This window comes from Cervus canadensis, chromosome 22, assembly GCF_019320065.1.
Source record: "Cervus canadensis isolate Bull #8, Minnesota chromosome 22, ASM1932006v1, whole genome shotgun sequence".
Classification (NCBI taxonomy): domain Eukaryota; kingdom Metazoa; phylum Chordata; class Mammalia; order Artiodactyla; family Cervidae; genus Cervus; species Cervus canadensis.
This window is the reverse complement of record NC_057407.1, coordinates 12,671,486-12,684,690: the sequence shown is the minus strand read 5'-3', so window position 1 is coordinate 12,684,690 and position 13,205 is coordinate 12,671,486. Positions and strand designations below refer to the sequence as shown.

At 52.4% G+C, this 13,205-nt stretch overlaps 1 protein-coding gene and 1 long non-coding RNA gene across 2 annotated transcripts in view; one reads left to right on the top strand and one right to left on the bottom strand.

Moving 5' to 3' along the window:
• Nucleotides 1-1,719, top strand: part of RFT1 (RFT1 homolog) — a 38,919-nt gene extending 37,200 nt beyond the window's left edge. Inside the window, exon 13 of the mRNA XM_043442933.1 lies at nt 170-1,719. Within this exon, the coding sequence (XP_043298868.1) occupies nt 170-337 (168 nt within the window). The 3' untranslated portion in view covers nt 338-1,719. The remainder of the gene's footprint in view (nt 1-169) is intronic.
• A 9,135-nt stretch (nt 1,720-10,854) lies between these two features.
• LOC122424764 lies at nt 10,855-12,855 on the bottom strand. Its single transcript, XR_006264526.1, has 3 exons — nt 12,711-12,855; nt 11,869-11,968; nt 10,855-11,018 (listed from the first exon to the last, which is right to left on the bottom strand). It is a non-coding gene; the product is annotated as an uncharacterized LOC122424764 (long non-coding RNA).
• Nucleotides 12,856-13,205: the final 350 nt, after the last annotated feature.

Sequence of the window (13,205 nt, the reverse complement as noted above, 5' to 3'; positions counted from 1 at the left end):
GAAATGACTGAGCAGTGGTCTGTGGGAACAGAGTAGACCCTAGTCCATAGCTGTCAAACCTTTTCCTGACTCGAAGCTGGAGTAATAGAGTCTCCACTCTCCCTGGCTTGCCCCAAAGGAAGGAGATATGACTGGGGGGCCAGGGAGTGACGGTGGTTTCTTTCCACAGGTATTCCTCTGCTGTGAGTGGGGCTGGCTAGCCCGGCTGGCACACGTCGCTGTGGGGGCCCTCTGTTTGGGAGTGACCCTCGGGACAGCATTCCTCACAGAAACCAAGCTGATTCACTTTCTCAGGACTCAGTTAGGCGTGCCCAGACTCGCTGACAAAACGACATGACCTTGTGGAAGCCCTGTGGCACCTGGACCAGCTGTGGGGTGGTCTTGTGGGTGGAACACGTGTTCTGTGGAGGGGAGCCAGGCCAGGGGTCTGCAGTGCAGTGAGACCAACCCAGGCAGGTGAGTCGTCGGAGCGAACCACCGGACCAAACACTTACCATCCATTTGAGGTTTCAGATAGGAAGGGGTTTCATTTCTAAGGGAAGACCAAAAAGTTCTTTTAAAATAGATACAATTATTTTTTTCACCATTTTGCTGTAATCGGCATTTTTCTTTTTGAGTAATGTATTAATTCCTCTTGGGTGTGATTGACCTTAGGAACTACATGTCCCACATATTCTATCTTGGATGTCAATCGTTAATAATCATCTAACTCAGAAGGACAGATATAGCGACTTTACCCTCCACAGGAGTATTTACCATATTCTATAACAGCAGGAAGGAGACTTGGTGTTTTGTGATGTTGTACAACAAAGTTGGCCCTGGAGTTGTGGCTTTCCCCACTGTGGCCTGGCTTTTTAGAGAAGGAGAAATGTTAATGAGAAATCCAAGAAATGAAGACACAGAGGCTTTTAGCTCACATTTCCCACAGTTAGCCAGGCAGAGTCAACATCTGTCCCCTTCATGACTGTCCTCCCAAAGGCTACCACGTGCCTTCCCACAGCAGGGGCAAGCCGGCTCATCTCTGGCCTGGCCACTGGAGAGAGGACACTGTGATCCTTCGTGAGCTGTCTTGTCCCCTGAAGGGAAGCCCGCTTTGCAGTTGGCTGTAAGTTCTCATGAAGAGGTTATACAGATGATAACTAGAGTTGAGTAGAGGTGTCTTTTTTCCATTAGAATAAAATAGGGTAAATTCTATATGGCAGGTATCACTGAACCACGCTCCTTTCCGGCTGACCCCTTACTTCCGGCCCTGGTCAGTGCACCTGAATTCCAGCCCCAGGACAAGGCTGGTAGGCCTCCAGGCCACAGTGTGAGCCCAGGTGAAGGTTTGCCTCTGTGCCCTGCATCTAGCAGGTGAGGTCACCAGGCTTTGTTATCAGGCAGCAAGGCATTTTTCTTCTGTTAATATATTCATTGATACCATTAATGTATTAATTAGATGTAATTGGCCTTTGGAGCTACATGCGCAAACTATATCTTGGGTGATGATAGTTAATAATCACCTAGCCCTGTTGTCCCCAAACCTTCTGTGTTTACACCCAGAGAACAGGGCAGCTTGTATCAGATGGCCGTTTGCCTGAAGTGCACAAATTTAAATCCAGTGACCCAGGAGAATGGACACATGTATAGCTGAGTCTTTTCACTCTCCACCTGAAACTATCACAGCATTGTTAATTGACTATACTTCAATACAAAATAAACTGTTACTTAAATTTTTTTTTAATCAAGTAAAAATAAATCCACTGGCCCAGAGCCAGTGCCAAGAGGCCAAGGATAAAGACCCACCGGTGCCCTGAGACTAGGACCCAGTTACTTGGACACCCGTGTATCTAGTCAAAGAGAGAACACTCTGTATTAGTTGCAGGGATAGTAGCTAAATGCAAGGTGTCACTGAGCAGTCAGAGGCCCTCCAGAAGCATGGGCCTGGTCCTGTGTTGTCAAGCAGGGTCAACCCAGCTCAGAAGAAACTGATTGCTCCATGGGGTAGGGTAGGTGGCACATAGAGAAAACAGCCCTCCCTCGCAAGTACTTTTTTGCTCTCTTGAACACACAGACATGAGCCTCCAGCCCTCACAATTTCCTTCTCTGCTGCCCTTGACCACCCCTCTCTCTGCTAGGACCCTGTCACTCAGCCCTGTCCCACTTAACCCCAGACTCGAAGTGTGGGCCTCACACCACCTTCCTCACAATCTCCTGGATTGCAAGTCAGAAATGTAGGTTTCCAGGACCCCTTCAGACCTTTGGCATCTGCATCTCTGGGGTGGGGCTTTGGGACCAGCTTTTTTGGCAAACCAGGGTTGGCATACCCTGTCATCCTCACCCAAGTCAGGGCCCAGGGCCAGTTCTGCTCATGTTCATGGCATCTGTGCCCAGCTCTAGGAAGAGAGTCACCCTTGCCTGAGTAGCATCACTGACTCCCTAGCTCCTCAGGAGCGTGAGTTCCACAGCTCCCACTCTGCTTTGCTGCCCGGAGAAGCTGTGCATCTGACAGCGAGGGTGCATCTCATCTAGTTTCCAGCCAGCCAGCCAGGTGCTGCCGTCAGCACAGGCTGGCCGCCAGGCAGGGCCAGCTCCTCTGGAGAGATGGCCAGCTGGGATGGTCACCCAGGGCTCTTTGCTGTGGCCTGCTTCCTCGTTTATAGAAAGAGGAGTTCTCGTGGCCCAGGCTTTTGGGAAGCGGGTGTTTTCCCATTACTAACACCTGCCTCCTGGGATCCAGCACTTGAGCAGCAGGCCCTGTGTGGCCCATGGTCTCTGTCTCCACCCCGGCTGCTCCCTGCAGCACAGCTGGGCCCGACCACTGGTTCTGGGGCTTCCCCACCCCTCCTCACCCCCCGCCCCCTAGAGCTGCACCTGGGTCTGGAGGGGCTGGCCTACAAGGGTGCTGAGCTGCCCCACGTTACCCAGGAAGGAACTGAGGGGGAGAATCACACTTCAGGCCTTAAGTACCGCTTAAAATATAAGTGAGGCTACCTCTCCATGGAAGCAAGTCTCTAAAACACATCCATTTATGAAACAGAAACCTCTGATGGTGAGAGCGACCGCATTTCATCTTTCTGTGCTGCCCTGGCCACACATGTGTTGGTGACGTGGGGTTTGGCCTGTCAAGTCCCTCCGTGAGGGGCTGCTGCATGCCACTTAAAGCTTCCTTAGCAGTGACTCGAGGCTCTGGTGGTGTGTATGCTCTGCCTCACCCCCTGCCACTTACCAGCCTGATCACCAAGGCACCTCTTTCCTCCTGCCTTTCTTTCTTTTTTTTTTAAACTTGGGTTTATATTGCTAGTTTCATGCCAATTTCCTGTGTGTATGCTCTGCCCCACCCGCTGCCACTTACCTACCTAGTTCACCAGGGCACCTCCTTCCTCCGACCCTTTTTTTTTTTTTAAACCAGTGTATTCATATTGCTAGTTTCATGTCAAGTTTCCAATTTTAAAATGAGTAAATTATTTTCTCCACATTTGTGTGAAGATCTTTTATATCACTTCTTCTAAAAACGAAACAATTCTTAAATTTCAAAAGAAAGGTGGGCAAGTACCTTAGGTATGTGAATCATTTTTAGTCGTCATCAGAACAGTTCTCCCTGCATTGGTGGACGTGACTGGATGGTGATCCCGGCTTGGAAAGAGTGGCCGGCTCCCTCGGCCCTGCGATGCAGATGTCTGTGTCCCGGACTGACAGGACTGGCAGTTTATTCACTGCTTTTCCCTTCTGCCCAAAACAGTGTTCCGTGTTCTTCCACTGATGAGGCAGTTTCTTTCACCACCTTTCTTTTCGCCCACAGTCTGGGCCCACAGTCTCTCCTTTTGGCTGTAAGCTCTGTTCTGAATGCAGAGCCCCTGAGGAGAAATGGAATTGGCCCAGGTTATCTTCATAGGGTGGCTCCTGTGGGCGCAGGGTCATAAGTGAACCAGTGGAGGGGCCATCCTTGGGGCAGGTGAGTGCCCGGTTCCATCAGCTGTCACCGGGCAGGGGCTGGCTGGGCAGGGCGGTGTGATTCAGCCAGAGTTGCCACTTCGGCCTCGCAGGAGCTGCCTGGGCCTGTGATGTAACGACCAACTTATGAGGGACTCTTCTAGCCCACCATGTACTTGTCTCAGTACCTCCCTCCCTCCTGTTGACTGTCCTGTCACAGTGCTGCCCTGATCTGACCAATGCACTTGGCAGGGGCCTCCTGGTGCAGAGTGCTCAGTGGGAACGGGACCTGAGAACCTGGCAAGCCTCGGTCCTTTAATCTCATCTGCACCACAGACGGGCCTTGGAATGGGGCTCTGACGCTGTCAGCACAGTGAGCGGTGACTAATTAAGACACGACTGCATTAGTCACGTTGGAGGTGACAACTGAGCAGCATGTTTTGGGTCCATGTTTGAGAGATCCTGACACACTTTTCAATTATGTGGAACTAATAGCATGTGGCCTCCACACAGCCGTGTTAGGCGGGAGAGAAGGGGAGTCTGCGATGAAAGCATGCCTCAGTACAGCTCCTCACTCACTTCTCTGCACTCCCTTCTGAAAATCACAACAGGTCACACCAGGGAGCGTGGCACTTGGGGTACCAGAGGGCGTCTTTCAGGAGAGTTACGAAACAACTCTGGGTGACATAGGAGCCACAGTCCTCTCCATAGGTGCCTGTTGCGAACCCCATCATTGACTGTCCTCACTCTCCCTGGTCTCTGGGTACACTCTCGTCTGGGCCTGGCACGGCCGGGCAGGGAGAGCCACAAGGACACAGGAGAACCAAAACGCTGTCACCATGAGGGAGATGGGATGTTTTCCTCCACAAATCTCAACTAAACTAGGGAATGTTGCTAAAACAGCTTTCCTTTTTGTTCCCCCCAGGGCATTGACAACAATTTTAAGAACAAACCAGATTAGCACAGCACCTTTTTTATGTTCCTGAACTAGAGCCGAAGATTCCTTTCTTGCTGACGTGACTTGTGAGAGTCCCTAAGTGGCATCTCTCCAATGACAAGAGGATGTTCTTGCAGGTGTGCAGATGTTAGGCTTTGGGTGGGATGGGGGGGTAGGGGCATAGAGGGGACAGAGCTGCTGGCTTTTCCTTTTTTTCCTTTTTTCTTTTGTAACCTGGAGTGACATCACGCGGGGCTGATGGCAAGATGCCCAAGCAGACTGGGCACTCATCCTTGCCTCCCCTCCCCTCAGCTCTCCCTGCAGCAACCCTGCAAACACAGGGCCGAGAGCCAGGCTCTGCAGGGAGCACCACCACCAGGGAGGTCCGCTTGTGTCCATGTCCGCCTTCTGAAGTACACAAGCAGGGTTTTGCTTTCTAAGCGGCCCACGGTGTCACATGCATGGTTATACCCAAGCCTGGCTGCCCTTTTCTAACTTACTGGGTGACCTTGAACAAGCCTCACTGTACCAACCATGGCACACAGCAGGTACCATCAACCTCTGGGCCCCATTCCTCCCTCGTTCACAAGGGCCAGATCTGAGCTCTTTTGATAACCTTGCGCCCAAGAGGGCAGAGGGGTCATCCGGCTCCTATGCCAACTGGAGCAGCACCTTTCTGATCGGAATGAAAACTGGGGATTACTCTTAAGAATTTGCTTGAAAGAGGAGTTCTTTCTGTTAAAACAACAACAAAACCCTGTCAAGTTTGAAATCTACAAGTCTGAATGTTTTAAACCTCCTCCCTGACCTTCCCTGACTTTTTCTCCCACAGTTCCTCCCCCCTTTCCGAGTCTTCATCTCATCTTAAAGAATTTAAGGTAATTGTTTTTGCACAGCCACTGGCATGAGTAACAGATATTTGGAAGAAACAAATCTGGCCCCAAATTATGTTGCGTTACAAAGAAAAAGTTGTCTCTTCCCCATGGTCCTCTCTCTGTGTTGGAGGCCTTGACCTCAGATGACATCACCAAGGAGTGGGAAGGGGGCTGACTTCAGCCACTCCAGCACTTTGTAACCATAGGCAGATCTTGCCTCTCTGTGCCTTGGTTTCCTCATCTGTCACTAACACACCCGGCATGGCACAGGGGGATGGAAGGAGAACAGAGGCTGGGCAGGCAAATGTAGCTCTGGAAGCTTCAGAGAAAACAGCCACTAGCAAGGCTTCCTGTATGTCCTGTGTACCCACCTCTCTACCATCTTTCTCTTCTGCTCCTCACCCTCGGCCAGTCCTCCCGACGCTCTCCACTCTAACGCCAGCCCAGGCTCTCTTCTCCCCACCTTCGCTCCCGTTGACCCAACTCCAGGCCTGTTTATGGCTGTCCTGGCAAAGAAGAAAGGAGCAAGGACATTACAGAACGGGTGATTTAACCCTTTTCTCCAGCGCTGTCACACCCAGAAGGCACTAAACCCCAAACACGTGGCATTAGTAAACACGCCCATCCCTCTTCCTTGGCTCCTGCCTTGTTTGGTTCTAAGAGTGTGCTCTGGAGCCCAGCAACACCTGTCTGGCCTCCAACCTTTCACCTCTCTTCACCTCTCTACCTCCCGGGCCTCACCCTGTCAGGCTCACTTGCACGTCAGCTCTATCACAGTCCTTTCTCTTTCTTTCAACAGCCCTATTTTCCTTCTCCCCTGAGAATTAGGAAGGCAGGTTGTGTGGGGGCTCCAGAAAGGATCTTGAAGATGGACCCAGCACCACTTCAAACATGACCTTGAGCAAGGTAGTTCATCCCTTTGTGCTTCAGTTCAATTTGTCTAAAAATGGGCATTAGAACACTCCCCTCATCGTGTATGGCAGGGAAACCATGAGAGGTTTGGAGGGGCATCAAGCAGGGGGTGCCCCACCAGCCCATCATTTGCTCTGTGAGTGGAATTATAAACCTGCCAAACACAGAGGAACAGTGGCCTCTGGGAACGTTTGCTTCACCCCTACCTGCTCCCTCCTCCCCACCCAAGCCCAGTCCACAGACATGTATGTGGTTGAATCTTTTTTCCTGCAGTGGCAACATTTCTTTCCCCTTTTCCTGAAGGCAGTGCTGCAGGTGAAGGGGAAACAAAAGCTCTTTTTCGGCCAAGCTTGCCTGGAGGAGCATAGAAGGTGAGGACATGGGTCAGGGAGACCGCCCAGGGTCTTCTGACTCTCAGCCAAGCTCCGGCGGCCCAGCTGGGGGAAGCAGAGCTGTAGTTTCCAGGCAGAGCCCAGCAAATGCCCTCTTTCAGGCTCAGCCTGAACTGCCCCACCCCCCTGGCAAGAGGGGATGCTTGCAAAGCCTGTTAAATGATTGTCAGCAATTTCAGAAATTGCCTCAGCTGGTAGTTTAAAATTTCCCTGCAACTTTAGATTAAAGCAGAAAGAAAAAAGACCCCTGGTGATAGACGAAGAGTGTGGCTTTGTCCAAGGAGGGCCAGCTGCTGTCGGCAGCTTCTGAAGAAAATGGAGGGATCTGAGTTGGTCCTGCCATGCGGGTGGGCGGCCAAGGGTACTGGCTCCCCTGGCCTCAGCTTTAGGCCTCGCCATGGTGACCATGAGGACACTCCCGCACCGCCCCTCCGACACAGTGCCTCAGTCTCCAATTTGCCAGTGTCCTCACCTTGAACCCACTTATCAAAGTTGATCTGAAACTTGAGTTCTTCCTCCTCCTCACCCCAAAAAGGTAACAAAAACAAGCTTTGCCTCTGCCATCAGCCTGCTTGTTGTTTTTTCCTTCTTTGGGCTGTAATGAAGGATGCAAGGTTCAGACCAGTGGGCTTTCCCCTTCCGGAAGCAACTAGAAGAGAAAGGCAGTGCATGGGCTCTCCCTAGCTGCTGTGAGTTGGGGTTACTGCACTGCAGTGAAGACCCAATGTAGCCAAGTAAATAAATCATCATAATAAATAATTTTTTAACAAGGGAGAAGAAAGTTAATAAGACAGCATCCTCTGTCCTAGGTTCTGGCCTCAGTCGTTGGCAGCCTGTGGGCTCATTAGCTGTGGCTTGCTGGCTTAGTTGCCCCGAGGCATGTGGGATCTTCCCAAACCAGGGATTGAACCTGTGTTCCCTGCATTGCCAGGCGGATTCTTAACCCCTGGACCACCAGGGAAGTCCCTAATATTATTTTTTTTTATTATTATTATTTTTTTTTTTTGGCCACATCATGTGGCATGTGTGATCTTAGTTCCCCAACCAGGGATCAGACTTGCACCCCCTGCAGTGGAAGTGCAGAGTCTTAACCATTGGACAACCAGGGAAGTCTGAGGGGGTATTGTCTTGAGTGCTACTGTTAAGATGGGGTTTTCGTAAGCAAGGAAGTGTGTTCTGCTCACAGTTGGGACTCAGGGAGAGCAGGGAGACACCAGACACGTCTGAGTCTGGCCCTGATCCTTGAGTAAGGAGTCAGGCTGCTGACCTTGGTGTCTGGGTCATATCTGAGTGGTGGGGAGTCCTCTTTCTCCTCTTCCTGCTCCTCTTCAAAAGGCTGTGACCTGGGCGTGCTGGTTCTGATCCACCAGAATCGAGGTGCTCCAGGCTTCTTCATTCCCATCAGCCTCTGTGGGCCATGCTCTCCACCCTGCAAGGCTTCTGGTTACCTTCGCAGCTTGGGAGATGATGTTTTGGCCCTAGGGACCAGCTGTTGATCCAGATAATCAACAGAGGCAGAGAGCCTGGAAATTACATTCTAATTCTAGACCCGCTTCTGTCTTCTTGAAAGATCCTCTTCTCCATCTACAAAAGGTTCTGATCCCTACTCACTGTTGCTCTGGGACCACAGTGGGGGCCAAGGAGAAGCCCCATGCAGCAAAAATTGGGGCTGCGTGAAGAGTGGGAGAGCTGGTGGGCCTGAGTGCTCCGAGGCTGGAGCCTGGGGCTGCATCCAGACAGGGGACCAGAGAAGATGTCATCAGAGTCTAAAATATCTCCACGTATTGTTCTTCCTGATGGCAAATGATCTTATCTCCTGAGAGCATTATGTATTGTATTGAATAGGGATTTCATATATTAACTTATAAAGTATCCTGGGGCGGCCAGTACCCTGTAGACAGAAATGCCCTTCCATGGCCTCTTTGCACTTTGCATGTGGTGCATACATTTTCCTGTGTTCACACTGCCCTCTACATCGTTCTGCTTTTACTGCATGGTGTACCAGTTAAGTTGTTCCCAGATTCCCTACACTGAAAACCATGTGGTAGAGAACATCTTGACACGGAGACCTCGTCTGCACTTTGCCCACTCCAGGTTCCATCGCCTCCTCGGCTGCAAATGGAGTGTGTCAGGCACAGGGAACTGCTTCCCAAGGTGTCAGGAAAATCAACGATGCCCCAGGCCTGCCCCTGGAGAATCTGACTAATTAGCCGGGCTGGACGGGGAGCTTGGGAGCTAAAGCTACCAGTAAACAGAAAGGAAGTGAAACAACCCAGGCAGGCATCTCTACCGTCTGCTCCCACTCCTCCCTTGGGGTGACGTGGCTTCCTCAAGGAAGTGGCTTTGGGCCTTGTTTCCCTGCCCAGAGGCATGGGGTGTGGCCCGTTAGGCTCGAGGCCAGTTTGGGTAGCCTTCGTGGGCACTTGGTGAGCCTCCGGCCCATAGGTGGAGTCCATGGTCTTGACAAGGTCACTCCAGACCTGACCATGGATCCCTGATAAGCTGTCTCTCAGTTCTGTGACCCTGGACAAGTTACTCCACTTCTCCATCCTCAACATGCCTCTATCTAAACTCTACCTATTTTAATTTTCAGTTTTTCTTTTGATCAAAAGAACACAGGTACACAGTTTTGAAAGATAACCCCAAACAGCAAGTTCTGCATCCCCCTCCCAAGCTACCCTCTCCTTGGCCCATCATTTTAGTTCTTTTGGTCATTTCTTCTGTTTCTCTTCATATTTGTAAGTAATTTGCTTATGTTACTATTAATTGTTTCCACTTTAGAATATTGACCTCTTATGGAACAATCAGCCCACTTTCTGCACAGTTCCCATCTTCCCAGTGTCAGGATTTGGGGTAAATTCATGTTTACATGTTTAAAACTATAAAAACATTGTTCTCTGCTAAACCAAGTAGTATCCTATTTCCTTTCTACTACAATCATTGTTTATTGTCAGACTATTAATTATCTCATTATTTTATTTGCGTTCTTAAAAATACTTTATGTTCTTCCCTACAAAATCATAAAACTGAGAAAACACCATAAAGCTCTTCTCAACATGACTAACCTCAACAAGTATCACAGATTCTGTGTTTTCCCTGGAGACCTTGCTTAGGGAGCCCCACATCCCACCTCCTCCACTCTCACCGTCCCATCCGTGGGCCCCTCCCTTCCCCAGAGGGAAAAGGCTCAGAGAAGTTAAGGAACTTGGCCCAGCATCGTAACAGTAGTAAGATGGCGGCAGAGATGTGGGTCTATCCCAGGAGACGCAGTTACAGTCAAGAGCCACCACCCTCTCACCTGCCCAAGGATGCTGCAGTCTGGTGGGGTGGGGACCACGTAAAGAGAACCACGTGGTGGGGGTCTAATCCACAACAGGATTGCACATGGTGGGAATTCCCTGGTGGTCCAAGAGTTGGGACACAGCACTTTCACTGCTGTGGGCCCCAGTTCAAGAAACTAAAATCCAAAAAACAAAAAAAAACTAACTAAAATCCCACGGGCTGTGCAATGAGGCTGAAAAAAGGATTGCATGTGGTGTGGAGGTCTCGGCCCTGACTGCAGAGGACAGAGGTGGGTATTCCCGGCAAGACCCCCTGCGTCCATGTCCATCCCTGACCCAGGCTGAGCCAGAAGCCCACCGATAGCTGGGTCCACACTCTTCTCTGACCGCCTATGGCTAACTCCTCTTAAAAGAGGCTAAACCAGCCCTCATCTCACTGCCAGGCTGACACGTGCCTCCCAGGGCCACCGGCAGCCCCCTCATCACAGACCAGTCTCCCACCACCCCAGGTCCCCATCACTGGGGGCCTGAGCTCTGACCCCAGTCCCCGCCCTCTGCACCAGAGGCGTTTTCTCTTCCTCCCTGGTCACAGTCAGCTAAGCTCAGCTCCAGGGAAGGCCTGGAGGTTGCAGTAGTTCCAAGGGCCTCAGAGGATCTGGTCATCCAGTTGTTCACACACGGGCAACTCCCAGCCGTGGCCACCAAGTCCCTAAAGACAGCACACACCTCAAGTAGGCAGAGAACCTTCTGAGTCCAGAGCACTTGCTGGAAAACCCTGTGCCTCACACAGAAGAGGCCTGTGCGTGGTCTGAGGCTTCTGGTAACCACCATCCGCCCGCCCCTGAGGCTGTACCCCAGAGTGTCATCAGACAGAAACCAGGCCAGCCAGACCCCGCCATGGGACATAGGGGCTGGTTCGGGGCACATCTTGCTGGCCTCAGCCATCATGTGGCATTTGGGAAACGAAAGATGCATAGATCTCTCCAAGCAGCCACATGCCTTCTAAACAGACAACTCCCCAGGACTTAATCGGCATCTCACAATCGGTCTGCTAAGTAGGGAAGAAGAAAGTGTGTGGTTGTCATGGCAACACCAAATTGCCCAGGACTGTTGGTCTCTCAGGTGGGAAAGGAGGGAACAGAGCCCAGCCTCTGTTTCCCTGGTGGGGATGATCTAGGGAGCAGGGGTCAGGCTGGACACAGCTGCTTTCTTCCCACCCTGCCAGCTCGGCACTGAGGGCCTGAGCCACGCGGCTTGGTGTGGTGTAAAGGGGGCTGACTGATTCAGGGCCCTCCCCCTGGGGTCTGGGTCCAAGGTTGCTCAGCATGAATGTCTCAGCCCCACCTCAGAGCAGCTCAGACTTGGAGCCCCCTTCTCCTGTCCCCCCAATCCTAGGACTTCCTAGCAGAGCTGTGCCCTCAGGCCTGGTTAGGGACACGCACACAGCTGGCCTTGCTGGATTAGCCTCTGAGTCTTCTTGAATGGCCGAGGGAACAACAGCCTCACCCAGAGCGCCAGCCAGAGTCATACAGAGGAGGGAGTGGAGCTGGTCCACTCACCAGTACACTGCGCTGCCAGCCCAGCCTCCTCTCCACCAGGAACGGGATGAAGCCTCCTGACGGGTTGCCCCCTACAGTCTATGCCAAGCTGGGCGCAGGCCTGTGTGGGGGTGAGCAATAGAGGAGGGAGGTGCTCAAGTGGAAGAGGTGAGCACTAGGAACCTCACCTGCACTGACTCTTCTCTGAGGCCCTGCTGACCAGAGTGCACTTTCATTTCTCTGGTCCCAGGGCTTGGTTGTAGGAGTCGATGAACAGCGCATTCATGAATGAATGAGTGGATGACATATGCAGTGAAAACTGGGAGCAGAGGAAATGGAAAGGCCAGGTCGGGATGAGGAGCTGGAGTATGGCCTCAAAGGGAGGTGTTTGTCGGACTCCCCATCCTCCAGTCTTCCCCAACCTTGGGGCAGCTTCCATCTTCCAGAGGGACCACTGAGGTCCCTGGCAGATGTGGCCCTGTCACTTGATCTCCCTTCAGAGCGGCGGGGACCCCAGGGCCCATCCCCCCAGGGCCTGGCTCACCTGGTCCCTGATGGGGGCCGTCTCCCTGGGACCGCCACAGACCTGACTCCTTTTGCTACAAGGCCTGTGGATTCTCTCGCTGTCCAATTAGTGCTAATTGGGAGCAGGGAGTGTGTGCATGTGTGGGGTGGGCCTGCAGCCTGGATGTCCTTCTTAGAACCTGGAGGCTTCCTGGGACGGGCCCTTGCCCAGAGCCGCGGGGTCTTGGTGGGACTGAGTGGGCATGGTCTGTGCTGCATGCTTTTCTCCAGAGAGCTAGTGCTGTCACTGTTCACCTCCTACCCTGGGCACCAGCTGCCCCAGGGCCAAGCAGGCCTACCTTGTTCATGCCGAATCCTCAGCAGCTGGCACAGAGCCACAACTCAGCATTTCAGACTCCAGGAATGAAGGGAAGGCCTCCGAGGCTGGCAGGAGAGGCATGGAGGGACTGGGGGAATGACCCAGTCCCCACCTCAGCCCAGGATTCAGTAGAGGCCTGGAAAGACGTGCTTAAGTTGATGGCTTCACACTTGGCGCCTCCCTTGAGGAGCAGAGGGTGCTGAGGCCCTCCCTAGAGAGGTGGGACTTCCCCTCAGTTTCCCCTCCTCCCCCAGGTTTCTGCCTCCTTTCACCTGGGGCACAGATGGGGGTGTCCAGAGGCAAAGCACCTTTAGAGGCTGCGATGGGAGAAGCAGGGGCGTGGGCACGTGGGGAGCCTAGGCAGGCACACTCCCCATTCTGGAGCTAAGGTTTTCTCCCTGTCTCCTGGAGTGCTGTGTCGACCTGGTCTGTGAGGGCCCTCCCCTGGGCACGTCAGGCCTCCCTCTTGGTGAAC